This window comes from Dryobates pubescens, chromosome 2 (genome assembly GCF_014839835.1).
Source record: "Dryobates pubescens isolate bDryPub1 chromosome 2, bDryPub1.pri, whole genome shotgun sequence".
Classification (NCBI taxonomy): Eukaryota; Metazoa; Chordata; class Aves; order Piciformes; family Picidae; genus Dryobates; species Dryobates pubescens.
In genome coordinates this window covers 31,267,675-31,287,065 of record NC_071613.1, presented here as the reverse complement: position 1 = coordinate 31,287,065, position 19,391 = coordinate 31,267,675, and the positions used below count along the sequence as shown (strand labels likewise).

At 39.2% G+C, this 19,391-nt stretch overlaps 1 protein-coding gene across 3 annotated transcripts in view; it reads right to left on the bottom strand.

Annotated features, from left to right (window-relative positions):
• Positions 1-3,565: 3,565 nt before the first annotated feature.
• Positions 3,566-19,391, bottom strand: part of PDE11A (phosphodiesterase 11A) — a 126,315-nt gene continuing 110,489 nt past the window's right edge. For 2 of the 3 annotated variants that reach the window (XM_054174135.1, XM_009906662.2), the window contains 2 exons: positions 18,922-19,005; positions 3,566-6,168 (listed from right to left, as the gene is read on the bottom strand). In XM_054174135.1, the coding sequence (XP_054030110.1) occupies positions 6,007-6,168; positions 18,922-19,005 (246 nt within the window). In that variant the 3' untranslated portion in view covers positions 3,566-6,006. The remainder of the gene's footprint in view (positions 6,169-18,921; positions 19,006-19,391) is intronic. The other variant, XM_054174149.1, reaches the window with a different exon arrangement.

Below are 19,391 nucleotides of genomic sequence, written 5' to 3'. Positions count from 1 at the left end.
TCAGCTCGCCAGCGGCCTCGCCGCCCTCCTGCCTTCCGCTTCTGCGGCGTTCTGCTCCTGCGCCGCACTCTGAAATGGCGGAGGGAGGGAACAGCGGCGGCCAGTGTGTCTGGGATTGTCCAGCCGCCGTGGTGCAAATGGGAGATGATGGCCGAGACAAGAGCCCAGTCTTCCATGTTTGACTTTCACGTTCTGCCCCCCTTCCTGCTTTTATCTCCCGAGTGGTGAAACGAGCTACTCAGTTACGATTCCAGATTGGCTCAAAGAGTTCCCACACCTGAAAACACGCCTAGAACTGAATGTTTCCTATTTCGGTATCTCGTGCAGCTGTATAGAATAAAGAGTAATCGAGTGAACTCATTTAATCTGTGTATAATGTGTAGTAGTTCCCTTAAACAGTCATAAGTGGTAGTTTAAAAGCAAGCCCTAAACTTGACAGGCAGTCATGGAACACCAGTGCATATGTTAACTGCTGTTGGCATTTCGAAGTTGTCACGTCCCCTTTACAACCTATCTAGATCCGAAGTTTGTCAGAGCTGATGGGTGGATGGACATTAGTACCTTAGCACAATCTGCCAGCTTTCCTGCAGCTTGCAAAAAGTAGAAGAAATTATTTCCACCTTTTCTGCAATTACTTCAACAACGTATCTATTCTTTGGAGAGATATAACCACTCCACCCTCATCTTTCAAAAACTGTATCTGAGCCTCTTGGTGACTTGTGTTTTCACTGCTCATCTATTTATGTGATTCTGTAATCAATAGATACAGCTCTGATTCATCCCAACAATGTAGTTTCAAAGAAAAATAATAATGATAAAAAAATAATCACAACAAACCATTAAAATGATTTATTTTTTATTAGGGATCAATAAAACCAAAATATTAATTTCAAAAACATGCTTTCAAAAGCGGAGTCAACATTGTCTGATCTACTAAAGCAAAACAATAAGGGTAATGGTCTTAAAATGTCAAAAAAGGAAAAGTATGCAGAAGTCTTAAGTTACAGATTTTGAAAGTACATAGGAGTTGCTTATATTTGAACATACACTCAGTATTTATGTGCATGTGTCAGTCGTTTCCCATAGGCAAAGGTTCAAAGCATATAATGATATTTCCCATAGAACTACAAGATGCAGTGTCCAACATGCTTGTAAATTGGTAATTAAATACAAGGTAATCCAGGAAAGAAAGGTAACAAGCAATAGACAGTATGTGATCCAATACTGGCACATTCAACTGATGGAAATTTTTGGGTCTCTCATTTCAGCTGATCTATACCTCCAACTTGTTATGTTAGAAACCATTCATGTGATTTTACTCTTAAAAATCTTTGACAAAGATGTGCCTTGCTCTACATTTTCCTGCCCAGAACACTCCAAGCGTTGGAAGCATCTGTTAATATGTATTACATAACCTTGAAACAAACTTGTTCTAAAATTTCACCCAATGTGTAAATGATCTACCAGTAACTACAATTGTTTTAATTTTTTGAAGAGAAGATAAGTATTTGGCCTGTAGACTAAGACACTTCTACTTTTCCACTAGGATTAATTGATCTAAATATTACATATTATGTTAGGCACTGCTGGTTGCAGTTTCCAGAAATTAATTGTGAGTACTGGTACTGGCTTTGTTGATAACGACAGGCACGTTATGAGATTGCAGTGCGCTCTAAGAAGGAGTGATCAGCAAGGTCACTAGTCCAGAAAAATGCAGCTGCTGTACCAAGGACACTATCTGAAGGAATACCTGAGCTAAAATGAAACACATTTGTCTATTCTATGGTTATTTTCTGCAGGGCACAAAACATACTGATGACCTTCTCAGCAAGACCCCTGGCCCTGCAGACAGCAGGGGATGGCTGTAACAGAGCTGTATGGGGAGGTCAATGTGCAGTTGCCACACGAGGCATCCAGTTTAAACTTGTGTGAGCTAGTGCTGCTTCACCTTGTAAGTGTGAGTCTGCTTTGGAGCAGCAGCAAAACATGTCTTGACAGAGCAGATGTCCACATCTCAATCACATTATGAAGCTATTCTGTTTTGCCTATATGTCCCAGGCTGGAAGAAAGGCAAAGTCATGGGGCTCTTTTAAAAGGCATTGCCTGATTTTACTACTTTACTATGGTCAAAGACATCTCTTGGACATCTTGTTCTCAGGAGGCGGTAAACCCTCCTGTATGAACCACAGGAGAGCCTCTACTCCAGGTGCTCCTTGCCTTGAACAGTGTTTGGGTTTTGGGTGGGGTCACAGTGTTGTGTTGCAGAGGAGCACTTTAATCCAGGTGGATGTATATATGAGCCCCTCCTGAGCTCTTCCACTGAAGCCTGTCTGCTCTGTGCATCTCTCAGGAGTGATGTGCCGTACCCAGTGAGTGTCCCATCTCCTTGCTTGAGCACGTGTAAGGGGCACTGGCAGGGAAGTGAGGAGACAAAGCTACCTTCATGATTCCCTACAGCGTGGTGAGGGAAGTGCACCTGCAGTTCAAAAGCCCACTCCAAATCAAGCAGGATTTGAATGTCAGGCTCCTTCCTGATTACCCTATGTGTTGGTGGTTTGTGGTTGTTTGTTTGGTGTGGCTTTTTTGGGTGTTTGTTGGTTTGTTTGTTTTTTTTTTTTTTAATTGATGAGGAAATATTGATTTTGGTAACTTGCCTCTTAGATGGAAATCCTGAGTGGACTTACTGTGTGGCTTGAACTGTCTTTGAGGATGGGGATGAAGACCCAGGTCTTCTCCCGAGAGCCCTCCTGATGAAGTGAGGGCTGCTGACTGGCTCCTGTGAGACCTCATGACCTGTAATTCATGAGACAAGAAGCCTGACTGAATTCAGGCTGTGATTAGTACTAGTCAGTAGGACACACAGAAAAAAAGACATTGCTGTTGAACCAGCCTGAAGCACCTTTGGAGGGGGAGAATGAATTCCTTGTAACCCTATGCATGGTCCGTGTGCTAATCATATTTTAGCATTGAAATTGTGAACACTGGAGCCCTCATTCAAGGCCAGATTACCACTAACAGCTGAAGCAAATAAATGATGACTTGTCTATTGCTGAGGCAGATCAGATGTGTTGGGCAGCTCCAGGGAAAGGCCAAGCAGCACTTTACTAACACTGTCCAGGGTAACAGTGGATTCTTCATCCTCTTCTCCACATGCCCTCTAATTTGTCCTTGCCTCTTGTGGACCTGTATTTTATACACACTTGCAGAACTAAGCTGATTTCAATGGGTTTTGATCTCTCTGTGTGCAGTGGGCAGGGAAACAAGGTAAAGACAGAGAACGCTGACTTAATTACCTGGATGGTCATCTCTCCTGTGCATATCTCAGAAGAGTTTGGCAAAACTGCCTGAAGTGCTGTGAAAGCGCTTCCCTATCAGACGTAATGAAAAGCAGATACCATTTCTGTCTATCGAGCTTGTAAGCACTAGCTAAAAGGTGTTTCCCACCATCTTAAAATATAGAATACTTGGAATATGTGTCTTTGCTGTACTGCATGCTTCTATAAAGAATCTATTTTTTTCTCAAAAATGCAAGTCTTTTGCTGATTCCTAAGCTAAGTGTTAAAATAGTATAAGATTATTTTTTGTTTGTGTGGGGTTTTTAAAGATTGGGCTACATCACATTCAGAGACTAAATGCTGTTCTGAGACATACTACCCCTGGTTTCAGTGGGGTTGCTTTGTTTTGCTTGAGAACAATTTGATAAAGATCTAGCTGGGCTCTCTCATTTTATTCCTTGTAATGGAGGAACAGAACCATAACATTAGTCAGCAGTTTCTGAATTTTGACCCACAATAGCAAAGATACCAAAAGACAGGAGAAATAGATGGAGGCAATTACAAACAGTCATTTGATTGATGGTTGACATTGTTAGAGCTTCAGCTGTATGTCAGGTTGCAGTGGTGCTGAATCTCCATCCCTGCCAGTGGGTGTTGCCACGGGCAACAGAGCACTGAAGCCAATAAAAAGGAAAGGAAATGAGGGGAGACTCAACCTTGGGGAAAGCTGTAGGGTACGCCCCATAAATTATGTTATGCTTAGCAATATGCAATATCAAAATGCAGGAAAACTGTCTGCACCTGCCAGCGGCACTATGTCAGTTCCTGGTATTTGTTTTTTCCTATAAAGTACATGTAAGTTTTGTATGGCTTGCTGTTTACTACCCTGTGTATGTCTTTACTCAGGAAAGAAAGAAGTGGCAAAATAATAGCAGAAACATTTCCATTTGGTGCATGTATTCACTGCTGTGCAGTCTGCATTTCTGATCCTTCCCTGCTTCTTTCTGCTAGAGAAAGCGATGTGGTTCAGTTGTGTACTAAGAGATTGGCTTGCAATGGTACTGAAATTTCCAGCCATTCTCCTGTACATGTGATTAGTAGCACAGAGGTTTGTTTGTTTGTAAAGAAGTGATCAGCAGATCTGTTACTCTGATTGTCAGACACATGTAGTCAGCTTTTCAAAGGTGCTAACAACTCACTTTCCTTAGAAAGAAGGACAGCTCTTTTTAGCATCTGGTCAGCTGGGCCAGGTTCTGATTTCCATTACGTTGGTGCCAGTTCAAGGTAATTCCACTGAAGTGAATGGATTTTGGCACAGGTGTAAAACTAAGCTGAATTCAGCTGTAATTTCTGCTGCCAGACAATGCTATATTTAGAACCTCATTTTTCATGGAGTACAAAGGCTTTTTTCCCTGTGAATGGGAACTGGTAAGCACTGCAACATGACTTCTCTTGTGTCCGGTCATGCAGCAGAGAAAGCACCCTCAAATCATATATCACAGTTTTGCTACACTAGTGATCTTTGCACTAATGTAAAGAGACCAACCCTCAGGTAATATTAGCATCATCTCACAGAACTAGACATGTTTGGATTTGTGACCTGTCATGTTCAATTAGATTTTTATGAACACCTTGATCATAGATGTCTACATGTGTGCCTTGGCTAGTGCTGTGCTAGCTGTAATCATAGTATCTCAAATTGTACTGAAAGAACTGTAAGAGAAGAAAGAGGTAGTAGGTCCGGTATGATGATATTCTTCCTTGATACCATTTCAAAAATAGTAATTTCAACTGGAAATTATACTAGAAAGGCTTGTCTGTGGTCTGCCTTTCAATGTAATATAAACCTGAAGCACAAGGCAACAAATTTCCTCTTTTATTTGTATTCTATTTTCTTTAAAGCCCATTAATCTTTTCCATAAGGGACACTGTGGTATAAAAAAATGAATGGGCTGAAAAGAGTATTTTTTAAAGGAAAAAAACCCCAACCTCTAAAATTACCATGTAATATTTTGCCTTTATGCAAACTTCCCCTTGCTGAGAAATTTACTGCATTGTTAATAAGAATTTCTCAGGGAAGCAGGGACAGGTTGGTGTTTTTAAAGATAATAAAGTTTGTTTTTAAATGTAGCAAAGGTAGGCAATTCTAAAGGCCCTGATCAATCACTAAGAAGCTTTGTTGTAAAAAAATACTTCTTTAGAATACAAAGCAGGTTTTTTGGAACATTCAAGCATAAAAGAGGAGGGAAGGGTGAGAGAGGAACATCACAAAAGCAGGCATAATTGATTCATAACATGTACTGAAGGGATGCAAAACAACAAAGTAATTACATATTATTCTGTTTTCTTGCAGCTCCTTGCATATGAATTGACCAGCTTGCATCCCAGTTCTGCTTTGTGTTATTAATTTTATTAAGCTGTAAGTTCTTGTATTTCTGTTTGTTGTCAGCTTTTACAGATTTTTATAGCAGCAGTTGAAACGTAGTGGAGCTGAATTCATGCTTCTTGTGCCAAGTCTTCTGTGCTGCTCCAGATACCAGTGCAATCTCACCACAGGCCTTCCTTTCAGTCCAAATAAGCCTCTCAGTAAGAGCAAACTATGCTGCCATCAAAATAAGATCCAATAAATTAAGTACATCTGTGAAAGCATTTCTTGAAAAAAATGATGGGCCTACGTTTATGAAAACCTTTCAGATAGCTCTTACTGTAAGTGACACTGGTGTTTGCAGGCTTAATTTATGTCCTTGAGGGACATGGTAAAGATAGAGGAATAGGAGGATGAGGATGCTGCCTGAGAAGGAAGTCTTTTTTGGTGCATCTCCTCCCATTTACCTCTATTTACTGCCACGGAGTCCAGCATAGGCTTCAGTTTCACATTCAGCTTCACTAGACACTGGAAGAAGATGTTTAAAAAAAGAGGATGGGAGAAAAAAAATATTGACAATATTTCCACTCTTTCGATGGACAGTCCGGAGAGTAACAGAGTAAAAAAGAGTTAAATCTGCACCATGCCCCCACCCTCCTTGCCCACAGCTATAAATTCCTGCATATGTAAAGCTTGTTCCTACTGAGATCTCTTTATCTTACCCATTTTAACCAAGACTTTAAGTAAGCTACCAAAATGTAAAAAAAAAAAAAAAAGCAGGAGAAGGCAAAATTGCTGCCTGAGGCTATCTCCTTGCTGGCATCTGTGAGCAGGAGATCCATTGCTTAGATGACAAGTTGGATAAAGCTGAAATAATCTTCAGATTCTCTCTAGTGTTAGATTCACATTTCCAGTAGATTAGTAAACCACAACAGTACTGTGCTTTCCAAAGCTGGGGAATAAATAAATAGATTTCTATATGCTCAAAATAAAGGGGGGAAAAAAGAGTTTTCTTTTTAGGTGGCACTGGAATTGCCTCTGCTACACACTCAGTCCAAACCTCACAAAAGCCAGTAAGAATCTTTTATCTGGTTTCAGCTGACTTTGAATCAGCCCCAAAATTACATAATTCTTGCACATCTTTGCTAGAAGTTTATTTTACCTTTTCCCCTTTAGTGTGAAATGCTTATGTGGAAAGAACACAAGTGCTTCGCTTGGTTTTACCCCGACATTAAAGAGAGACAGAGCCTCATTAACAGCAGCACACATACAGGGAGAAAGGGTTAACTAGTTACCTGCCAAGCATTAGGGCAGGGCAGCTCTTTTGATTAGAAAGTAGGTTTTGCTCAGAGTTGGTTTTGCTTTCTCTGGTGGCAACAAAATAACATATTGAAATGACAGAGGAGGACACAAAAGTTGTTCTTCTAAAAGTGCAGAAAATTATAAGGAAAAGAAAGGAGGAAGCAGGTACCTTTGTAGCTGACAATTTCCATTGTTTGCTTTTAATAGCAGGGTTAACGGCAACCACTTTAAATGGTCCCCAGAGCCAAGACACCAGTGAAGAACTGTTTTTTGGGGTTTTTTTTAATAGCTAGTCTGCAAATCATGGGAGCTTGGATAGCTGCTGAAGTAAGTCTTGGTAGATTTTTAATTGAGCTATTATATGATATTAAGGGTTAATGGCCTGATTTTAAGATGTGCTGAAAACTTGCAGTTTCAGTTTACTTCAGTAGGAAATATGAATGCTCAGCACTTCTGAAAAATCATACCCTGAGCAAGAAGCTGATTTGTGTCGAACTCAATGCAAATCCATTCGAAATTATTTCCTTAGAATATAGCACAGACCAGGCAGATAATTTTGCAACCTCAAGTCTGGGATAAGAGACAGATTTTACTGCAGTCTCTGCCACACATAGCATTGCTTGCTGGTGATGGTCGTTCATTTGATAGAATAGACATGGATTTGTAGTATACCCATCACTGTGCCTCATTGTTCCCCATTTTTAGCTCTCTATTTCAGATCATTGTGTATTCCTCAGACCTGATTTGGTGGAGTCCAAAACAGAGGAACAGTAATAGACTAATGACACCTAAAAATACCTGAGAAGCTCACTGCTATTATCATTAGCACCTGCATCATCACTGCCAATAAAATGCCTAGAGGTAGCATGTTAGATATTCAGCTCTGAATAGTAACTTGCCAGGTCCTTTCTGTGCAAAGCCAGCATCCATCCACTGGCAGTTAAGCTTGCTAGTATTTCTTAAACCTTGAAAGAGTTTTTGTGAAGTATTTTTTCCAATAACTGTGTTAGATTTTAAGAAACAAACCCAATGTTTGAAAATCAATGTATTTCAAATGTCTCTAAGTGCAAAGATAGCATTCTGCACTCACATTCCATCAACCCCAGGATCTGGGAGCACAAAATGGAGTACAGGCTGTTCCTGCCTTAAATGCTATACTAGCAACCTGTACCCACTACAGGCAATGCAGAGGAGGAGATCATTTGGACAGTGGACTCTGTCTTGGTGTGGCTGTGCAGTGCACAGATATGTCTGTATCCACTCTGTAATTTTTTAACATTTTTTTTCCCTTTCCTGAGACTGACCACAAGATCATGATGCCAGGCAGCAAATACAGAGGTCTGGTCAGGACCTACTGCTGTCACTGTCACTGTCACTCCAGGTCTAGACATATGCCAAGCTTTTATGGTAGAAGATAGCCCTTTCACTACAGTACCAGGAGTGCTTGAGCTGCTTAGATAAATTAGCTTTGCATTGACTATAGCAGAGACAAGAAGCCCAAGTAGATAAGGAATAGATTCAAGATGCACACACATAGTTCCTCTGCAATCACTGTATCTTATGAGCTGTAAACACCATTTAAATCCAAAGGTAAGTGCATGCATTCTTAGAAATATACACCTTTGTACATACTACAATTGTGTTATAACCTGACTGCAACAGAAGTTACTGAGTAAATAACAGGAATGGCTAACTAATAAAATTAACTTTGATGAAATAAATTAAAATGAGCATTTAAGAAGAATAAACCATGTCTTTGATATTCATTTTTACCATAGCACAAGCAATTAATTCTATGGAATACTTAGAAAATATATAGTGTAATTTTAAGAAACTTTATTTTGTTACGCATTAATTTTCATTAGGGATACTTGACAGTGCAGGCTTTGCACTTAATCTACAAAATGTCTTTATTCAGACATTGATTTGATGTTTAAACCACTGTTTCTTTATTTAGTATCCTTTCACTCTGGGATTCTTTCATTCTGATCTAGTCTTTTAATTAAACCAACTACTATAATTCCTGTGAAAATTAGCTTTTATTTTATTTTTTCCAGCTACCAAAGCATTTCAGTAGGATTTTTCGGATACAAAGTACACAAATTTCATTTTATTTCTGCTTGAGATGTAATTAAAACCTCATTTGATTACTATATATCTGGCCCTGTTTTAATTATTAAACTCCAGTAATCAATTTTCTTTTATGAAGCTTCTGGGAAATTATCTCAAAAGCAACACATTTCTCTTCCTTCTGGCAGGCTCTCAACCATTTACTGAATTACATTCATAGCACCTGTTCCTGATCCGGATTAAACTACTAATTTATTTCCAAAGCTATTTAAGTTTATTTGGCTGTAGCCTAGTCAGGGTTTTCTCTCTCCTGGCTGCACTTTTAACTTTCAGGTTTATTGCATGAGAACCCCTTGATGTACTGCTCCTCCATGACACTATTTTTGACGCATGCCTCTTTTGACCAGCTTTGCTAGTGATCTGTGTAATTTGATATTCAGCTTCTCAACACCCAATTTATTATTAGCTGTAGAAGGAAGAGGCACGGTCTTTAACAGATATCTGACAAGGAATATTGCTACCTAAACAGAAACACCCTTTTTCTCCAGCATGCCTTGGTGCAGCTGGCAGGCTGTGATCATGCTGGTGGCCCTGTCTTCAGGAGTGCCCATCTCCTCACCTGGGACCTCCATGCCCACTTGTAATCCTTCCACTGCAATGCAGGTGCACGTTTGTTGACCTTCCCCTTTTTATCTCTCTTAATGTAGAAGCTGTTCTTAATAGCAGAATGATAAAGTGTGCTGGAAGAGCAGTCATGCTAGTGGCTGTATGCTCCAGTATTAGGATGAGCCAGATAGGTTCACAGTTCCCTTTTGCATCCATGTATTACCTCAAATGTGTGACTAAGCTGTTTCTCAGAAAGTAACTGCACGGCACTGAAATTTTCCTACCACCTTCAATTATTTAGGTGTCTTTTGTGACGATATACTGCTCTGCCCACTGCATACTTTCACAAGGTATAGATCCTCTTACACAGAAGCTCCTCTTGTAACGAAAAGGTTAAAGGCACTTCAGCAATACATCATGTGTACTTGGGAGAGGGAGGTATTTGCTGATAGATCTCCCTCTTGGACTGAAGGATGGGGTTTAGGGAAAGGACTTCATCTGCGACATCACCTTCATCTATGGGAAAGGCTGTTAGATGAAACAGCCACTATGCAGCACACATGTGGCTGGAGTCTAAACTACTGCTAAAGCAAATGCAACATTATGTTGTATTCTAGGACTAATACCAAACTGTTTTAAAAGGCAGCATGGTATGTCCTAACTTACAAACACTGCAGGGCCTGATTTTCTCTTTTTCCCTTGGGAGATTCTCATCCAAATATTGACCAATTCTGACCTTGCTTAATTTACAAAGCCTTGACAAGATTACAGCTCATGGAAGTATGGTTGCGGGTCTAATATTTGTAAAGTGAGTTTATGGAATAACACCATATAAATTCATTTTTATGACTGAGCACATATCAAAAAGTTATAGGTCTCAATGTTCACTCTACATTGGAACCCAGTGGGTTCTAATGAATCACTTTTATTATGTAGACAGTTTCTGAGTTTGAAGGGAAGGACTAGTGACCGAGAAACCACAGGGATAAATTCAGACCTGGTGTAAGCACATGAAGCATTGCTGAAGTCAAGAGAGTCATGACCAGTTACAGCAAAGCTGAATTGGACTCCTGAGTTTTGCTGAAGTGGCTTTCACATGAGAATAGACAGGTCAAAGGTGAACTATCTATCTAAAAGTCCTTGAACTTCAGATTAGTTCAGATAAAAGGGAACCTGTACTGCAGTCATCCACAGATTTGATCTTTATAATACAAATACTTAATGGAAGTTGTTGTTAAAACCCAAAAGTATTTCTCTATATATGATCATATATTAAAAGCAAAATGTTAAAATTCTACCTCTATAACTTAAATATAGAAGACAAAGTGATACAAAGAAGATACAGGGATTAACTTCTATTAACCTTTGACTCTGTGTGTATATGAATTAATTATTTACCATACAGATAAAGGGAAATGTTGATTATGTTCCAGAAAAAAAACTACTCTGTTTTGGAGATTGCTATGTTTATGGGGGGGGAGGGGGAAGTTACTGCAACCTCCTCAAAGTTGAAGGAGATTTTGTTTATTCCTTCTAGGGCTTACTGAGGAGGGCTCAGTGTCATCAAGTACATAATGCATCCCTTCACATTTGTGCCAGGGAATTTTTTTTCTGGTGCTTAAAAAAGTAATTGGATAAAATGAATACACCAGTAACTTCCCTGGTAGAAAACAGGAGTTGCTTTTAGCTTCCCTGTAGAAATAGTTAACAGTGGGGGAGGATACAAATTGTGACTGAAAAAGGATCTAATATGTGCATGAGTGTTCAGCTCTTCCACTATGAATTAGCATTATGCTTATTTCTGGTGATGGTACACTAGCAATATAGTGCTGCAATCTTCTGTTAGTAAGCATGCATACCATAGGGTGATGATTGTTAAGTAAGATTCTTCACTGGTAAAATGTGCCAGATACTTCAGGGAGGAAAATATGTACAGACCTCCTGGTAGCCAAATGTACTCTGACCAATATCAAGGGTTCTATGCTGTCAAAGGGAAAGAGTGATAGTGAAGGACTGGGTATCTACTGAAGTAGTTCAACTGATGTGTTGCTATAGTTGCAAATGACTAATCTGTTCATAATAATTTCATGAAACCAAGGGTTTGCTCAGAAGAGGAAGAGTTATTGTTTCATAAACAACTTCTTATTTGGCTCTGCTGTTTATGGTTTTGATTCCACTTCTTAAAGCAGGCAAGAGACAGAATGTTTCTAACTCCTTTCTTTTCGACATTTTCACCAAGCAGCTGATCAATGTCTTCTGCCTTGCTATTAAATGGATTTTGAAAAACTCTTCAAACCATATCAGTCTCATATCCTTATTTAGTTCTTTGAATTTGCCCTCAGCTGGGAATTCTGCAGACAACTGTGATTCTGTTGTGTTAAACACTTACTTGAGCGTTTCATCCATCATCATTTCTAGTCCTTTTCTGATGCAATGTAGTTTGTGCTTTGTCTTTCTTGAAACTGAATGGCTGTTAAATTATCCATTTATCTTCTTTCAGATTTGCTGTACAATTTGAGTTCCCTCTATTGGCTGTCTCTTCTACCTTATCTGCCAACTTTTCAATTTACTTCCTCAGATCTTTATATACATTTCCATACACGACTCTGTGTCCTTTGCAACATACTGGGCAGATAATTCTAAATAAGACAGCAACAGACATTGTAATTGTATAAATTACTCACTTTTTCTCACAGATCAGGCTGAAAGCCTTTAGTCAAACTTCACTCTTTTATCTGTCTTCTCCAAAATATCTTTGTTGATGACCTGGACTTTCAGTTGACACTTCTTTTGGCATAACACAACTGTCTAAGAAGTAAGCTGGAAGTATGCTTGTTTGAAAGCAAAAAGTACTTGTTTCTGCTGTCTCTTCTAAGCAATTTGTGAAAACCTGTAAATTCCTAAAATTGTTGATAGTAATACAACGTTTCATCAGTCTCACCAAATTACAAAAATTTTGAGTTGAAGTAATGTTCTGTTAATTTCCAAAAGCAAAATTAATCCTACCTTGCTTTCAGGAAACAACAAAAGAGGATAAGTATCTTTGTGCCCATTGCAAAAAGGTGTTTGTGATACTCGTGGACAAAACCCTGAAACCTCTGAAAGTTTGTCTTTCCTATTACACTGTGAAATAGCGACTGATTTAGAAGGGAGTTGCAAATAAAAGCACTCTTTATTATTTTCCTGTTTTTTTTCTTTCTTGTTTAGCTCTTCAACTTTTCTCTCTGTTAGTACAAAAGTAGCTGAAAAATCCCCAGACTCTTGGTTAAGTAAGAAAGTTTGATGATACTTAATCCATTACTGGATGTTGTAATACAGTCGTAGTATCTGAGTTTTCTGAAAGATGAAGAGAATTCATTCTGTGTGGCCTTGTTTAGATTCATCAGTAGTAGAGAAGCACTAAGCCAACAAAAGTGCTGAAACTGCTTAAGCTCCTATTTCACGGCTGCAGAAAGATCCTTGTGCAGTGCCAAAATCTCCTTTTTCTGGGACAAACCCTTACTCCAAATGTAGTCCTTTGCTACCAACTCCCCCCAGTACTGGTATTTGGCCTGAGTAAGTTTCCTCTGAAGTAAATTTCATACAAACATAGCAGAATATGTTGCGCCTGCTTTTCCTTGTATAATATTACCCCCTGGATTTCAACAGAAAGTGAGACTAAGTTGATCTGCCAATATATGTACAGCCTCACTCCATGGTATATCACATACTGCATCCTGAGCCTATCAGCCTTACTTATGCTTGTTAGCCAGGCAGTCCCAGGAAGCATAGATGCATAATCTCTCATTCTCTGTGTTCAAATCAAATGTCAGAAATAAGCCCTACCAACAACATCTATCTTTATGGTGTACTTCAGGATCTGTTGAAAGTTATCCTCCTCTTCCCTCAACATGCTACAAAGGAAAAGTGGATTCAGTGAGAATCATAGAGAGCTGATCACATTGCTTCCTATGAAAATATATTCCCAAATAACTTAGTCCCAAGTCCTTCTTTTTGTTAAAACACTTCTCATGGACTTATAAACATATTTAACGAAATGCCTATATACTGCTCATAGTGAACAGCTCACAACCTGGTGCTATCCCTGCCCCTGAGGAGTTGCAAACTTAAAATACAACAGCAGTGCTCTGGCTTTTGTACCAACCATTTCAGGTATGAGTGAATGGTGGGTACAGCAGGCCATTTCCAAAATGTTTCTATGTCTAAACTCTTCCTCATTAAGTAATTTGAAAAGTTTTTCAGTTCTGATGGTACAAAGAGGACAGAAACATCTGAAGGAAAAAGTCACTGTTTTGGTTGCATCTAGTGAGTCTTGCCTGAGTAAGGATTAAGCCATCAAATAGAGCCCTTTCTGGACAAACAGGACTTCCAGGGGAGTGGTCCAAGCCCTGAATTTCTTATACAGTATGTTCTTATGCAAAATTATAATGGAAGGAATGAGAGGAAGGGATGGAAGTGGTAACTGAGGAAGGACAGCATCAGGACATAGCAGAATAATCATGATTCTTAAATCATACCTTTTCCTCCTTCTCCGCAAAGCAATTTTCAAAAGTTCATCTCCTGCTTTGTAATTGTATCTCAAGTATACACTTATGAAAAAAACCACCCAGATCACTACATGTACACATGCACTTCCAGTTCAGGTGTCAAAGTCAATTCTTGGACAAGACAACTTAGAGCACAGAGGTAGTAATGATTGATGGAGATGTCTGTGTATTTTTGCTATGCTTTGTAGAAGGTCTACCATTTGTGGTGCTCTGTGCAATTAATGTATGCTTACAAGCAGAACAGATGTTTTTGCAGCTACATCACCATACTTTAACGATAGATTTAATTACAAGGCCAGACATTATCTTCTGTAGCCATATCAGAGCTTTTGAATTTGTAGACAGTGGTTAGATTTCTTTCAAAGTGCATCAGACAATATGATAAAGACTGTCCCTTCACATTCTATTCAAACGTTTAAAGTACTTGCAAGGCTAAACATAGATGTTTCTACTATTCACACATTCTCCCTAGAATCCTGCATGGCGTAATGCAAATTCACTTCTGTAGATACTATTATATGCTTAAAGCACTCAGTACTGAAGAAAAGCTTGAATAGCACTAAAAATAGCACTAAAATGGAACAGTTCAATGGAGCACCAAGGTAGAGGTGAGCAGGGCAATCTCAGAGACGCATAAGATGTAAAGGCTGTGAGCTTCTTTATCTTCCACAAAGACGTCTCCCTTAAATTTAAATAGCTGCTGTCATTTTCACTGACTACCTGACTATGTATTTATCTGCCCAGAAGCAGAGTGCATGGCCTTTGGCCCTGCTATTCATAGTGTAACTGTCTCTGCCTAACAATACCGTGAACAGAGCTGGGCTTCTCTTCGTATCTTTTCTCTGATGTGAATCGCTGAAGCTTTGATGTTGTTTGTGAGAAAAATAATGATTAAAAAGAATAAGATTTTTGCTCTCCCCCCTCTGACTGCTCCCCACAGAGAGATCTAACCTGAGCTGGGAAAAATCTGTGGCTGATCTTGTCTTGGGTATACAGAAACCACAGAATCCAGGAGAGAAATCTGTTAGAGTTGAAACCCTTAGCATCTCTTTACTGGAGGGTCAGAGAGGTAGTTTGTCTTAATGATCAATATTTTGTGTTTCCTTGTACAAAAACATGTATGTCCAAATAGCTACAGAATACTTTGGATGGTGAACACAGCTGTCAGTGCAGCCATAGTGCTCTGTTTTGTTGCACATGCTTTTATAAAATATTATAACAAAACCAAACCAAAATAAAAAGAGAATGGTACACTGAAGCTACATTAGTGATTTGAAATGCTCTACAGTTTAAAAAAAATGCATTTTTCCTTATAAATTATTCTAATAAGCTTGTTTCTCTACTGATGAATTATTTTCTTGCTGCCATTTTAGAATGAAGAGCAAAATGTGATGCAGTAAAGCATAACTAAAGCTCCTAAAATCAGAGTTCCAGAGTAAATGGTTGTTTTTTCTGCTACTCAAGGCAAAAAAGCCACTGTCACATAAAAATACTCTGATCGGTGATCACTACAGTAACAAAAAAGTAAATTCAATAACATAATAATGTCCCAAGTGTAATAAAAAGCAATGAACAAAAAATTGGGAAGCTTTTATCTTCACAAACCTTTGATCCATAGTGTGAAGAAAATAGATTTGATTACAGAGATATTTTGAAATTGGAGGTGGCTTGATTCCCACATTGAGCAGATGTGGGAGAGAGGAAGGGAACTATGGCTTGCTTTGTGCTGAGAGCAAACACAGAACAGTTTTGGATTTAGACACTTGAATATCTAGATTTGTGTAATTCCTGATAATTTGTTATTATTATTTTTAATATCTCCAGCTATCATCATATATCTACATTCAGCTTCAAGCTCCACATTAACTCGTAATGTAGCATGCTTTGTATATCTCTGACCTTCTTTCTTATGGATTGGACCAGCATTGTGAGTGGCTGTCAAACAGGTACAAAGATCTTGATGATTTGATGGACTCTTTTAAACTTTCTCACAAAAAGGTCCCAAACTCAGAAAACAGTCCTAGCCAGGTAAGCAGGGAACGTGACACACATCCTCCAATAAAGGAGACTTCATTATCTGTTACCTGGGAGAAGAACTGCACCTCAAAGTGGGTTGTCTTGAACTAGGTTAAAGAAATGCAGAGAGCAGAGCAGATGTGTAAGAAGCAGGCAGAGGCAAATCCATCCCAAGACTGATCAAGTCCCAAAGAATGTTTCAGAACAGAGTTAAAAAAATAAGGCTAGGAAGGCCATAACTCTTTCTACTGTTCTGCAGAGTTTATATACTGCTTGAAGTATGAAACAGTCCTCATGGGTACTATGTAGCCTAGCTCATACGCTTGGACTGTGGAGAGAACACCTAAAGTATGATTTGTTATAGTACTGCCAGTGGCCCTGGAAGTTTCTTCTGTATTGCATACTTGGACATCTACAGCTGCCAAGAATAGCCTACTTTTGGGAACTACTTAGAGCAACGAAAATTTCAGAGGGCTCTGCTGATCTTCTGTTTGGCTTTAATGGAAGTTGCCAGTATTCACCGGTTGCTGGAACCATCTCTGTGTGACTGTCAAATAGCACAGAACACAGCATTAGGTCCTGCTCTATCAACTGCATTGGTATGGACTCATGCATTCTCCACAGAGTTCCCTTCAGGGCTCTGGATGCTAGGATCTGCCCACTATCATGTCAAACAAACCAACCAACCAGCAAAAAGCTTTTGTTTTGTTCTCTGTGGTTCAATGTTGTAATTTTGGTACCAAAATGAGTGTCAGATGTTTATTTCAAACATACTTTTTTAATAAACACAATGCTAGTAAGCTCTATAAGTACCACTAAGATTTAACTAATTTGTCATCTGCCACTCTGCCTCTTTATGTTGCATTGGTAATGATGTAACCCATTCTCTCCCCACATGCAGTCCCTACAACATATTTTAATGGGCAGAATTTTAAAGAATGTCTTTGGAAAGGGGAAAAAAAAAAAAAAAAAGGAGAAATCTAGGACTTGGACATAACTGTAGTGTTCAACCAGCCCTAAACAGAGGATTTACAATGCCTGAATACGCTGCTGATGTGACATGTGCACTGAGGTTTGATTAAGCTGGATATGAAAATTAAAACTTGGCTCCACATTAAAGAGAGAATCTCCTGCGGTGTGATACTATGACATCAAGTTTTCTGTTTACCCCTAAGGCTGGTGCTGCAATGACTTCCAGGTTTGATGGTGTCTCTTTTTTAAGTTGTTGAGCAGCAGGCTAATAGCTGCACAGCATGATGCAAAGACAGCAGAAAGCAGGGAAATCAGATGTGAATATATTCCCCAGAGATCTCCTGCTAAGATGGAGCTAACTAACCAGAGCTTTAGTACTCAGATGTAGTCTTCTCATGCCGAGGATGGGCCTATTATCAGCTCTCCCTGTTTTATTGTATATTTTTGGATTACAGATGTTATTACAAATAATGAATTCTAGAATAATACAAATTCTAGTGTAATATGAACTGTTATATTGAAAGCAACATTATTTTAAAGAGTTTTTATCCAAATTTCACCCCATTCCCCTATATTGTCAAAAATTACCTTGATATTTTATAAAGTACAGGGGTTTATTCTTCATCTGTGCTTGCTTTTGCTTGTTTGAAAGCCATAGCTTCAGTTTATTTCATCATGACAAGGACTGTCTAAAGAAAGGGGCAGGATCTACTGGCAAAGCAGTAGCCCACCTCACCATGTACACAAGCACGTACTGTCCCTGTCATACAACAGGAACTGCCTTTGCAGCTGTGCAGTCACTTCATTATTGCCACAGTGGTGCCCTCAGATGCCACAAAGGGGCAGGGAAAGCACATCATCCCTCTTACCTCATATGCTACTGGTGACATATTTGGCCTATAAAATGAAAAGTGACTGCAAATCCATTTTTGTTTGTGTGTAGGGAAGCTACATTCAGACACAGGTTTGTCAGTTTAATGTTACTACAGGAACTCTTGGCTTTGTGTCACTGCTGACCCAATCATTGCTTGGAGATGGGAGGCAGTTTAGGGTGCAGTGGTAACTGGGAGGACTCGTTGCAGTTCCCCAAAACAACTACTGAGAACATCTTTGTGTTTTCTCAGATACCAACAGCCAAACTAGCAGTCTTTAGTGGCATAAGGCACACTCTATGGTTTCAGTGAGTAGAAGGAAGACTGACTGACACAGTTATTTGATGGTTAAGGCTCTAAAGTGTTATTTTCCATTTATTATACTCCTTATGTAGCTCTGCTTTCTATCCAGGTAAGAGACAAAAAGTTAAATTGGTGAACCTTGTGTTACACAAATTCTGAAGCTGGCTTAATCCAAAAAGAGAGAAGCATTATTCTGGTCACCTATAGCCTTAATAAAGTAGTACTTGAAAGCTTATATAAAGCACACAGGCAGTCTGTGTAGAAGCATGATTAAAAGAGTAAACTCCTAGTTAAATGGCACACAGGTTAAACCACAAATCATTTGTCACTGACCTTAAAGGCTTGGCCTAGAGTGTCCCTTAACACTTTGGAAAGGAGCCAGAAGTGAGCTCCCCTTTGAGTCACACGCATTTGGATGGGCTTGACAACAGCACCTATTGAGGCTGTCCCTCAGGTGCATCTCTGCAAAGCACTCTCCACCTTGCCATGATGAGAATCAGTTTGTCTCAAATATAATAAAATAGCTTCCTTATCAGCTTTTATAAATTAGAGAGGAATTATGTTTAAAGATATTATCACCTTGAGGGAATTACCTCATACAATGGCATGCAGATGCTATCAATCCACTCGAGCTGCAACCTGGGTAGTTCATCTTTCCTGTTCCGATCAAAAATGGCCTGAATCGAGAAGGGAACAAACTGTCATGCTTTATTACACTGGAGTATTTTACAGACATATCATCCAGCACTTTGGAGCTATGATCAAATTCTCACAACCACAACACTTTGTAAATCAAAATCAATCTTTGCAGCAGTCTTCCTACTGCTTTGTCTGGCATGAAGAATAAACTGCTTATTTTCAGTTGGGTTTTGAAATTTGTAGGCTGAATTTTAGAATCCTATGATGTAAAATAAATGCTCCACAGCTGGAGCTGAGCTGATAAGAAACCTCCTGTAGACATGCAAAGTAGGTATCTTTGAGCAGCCATTTCCCTTTTCTCTGGGTTTTCCAGCTCAGCAAAATGAGCAGTGATGGATCAGGGCTGGCTCCCTCCCACTTACAG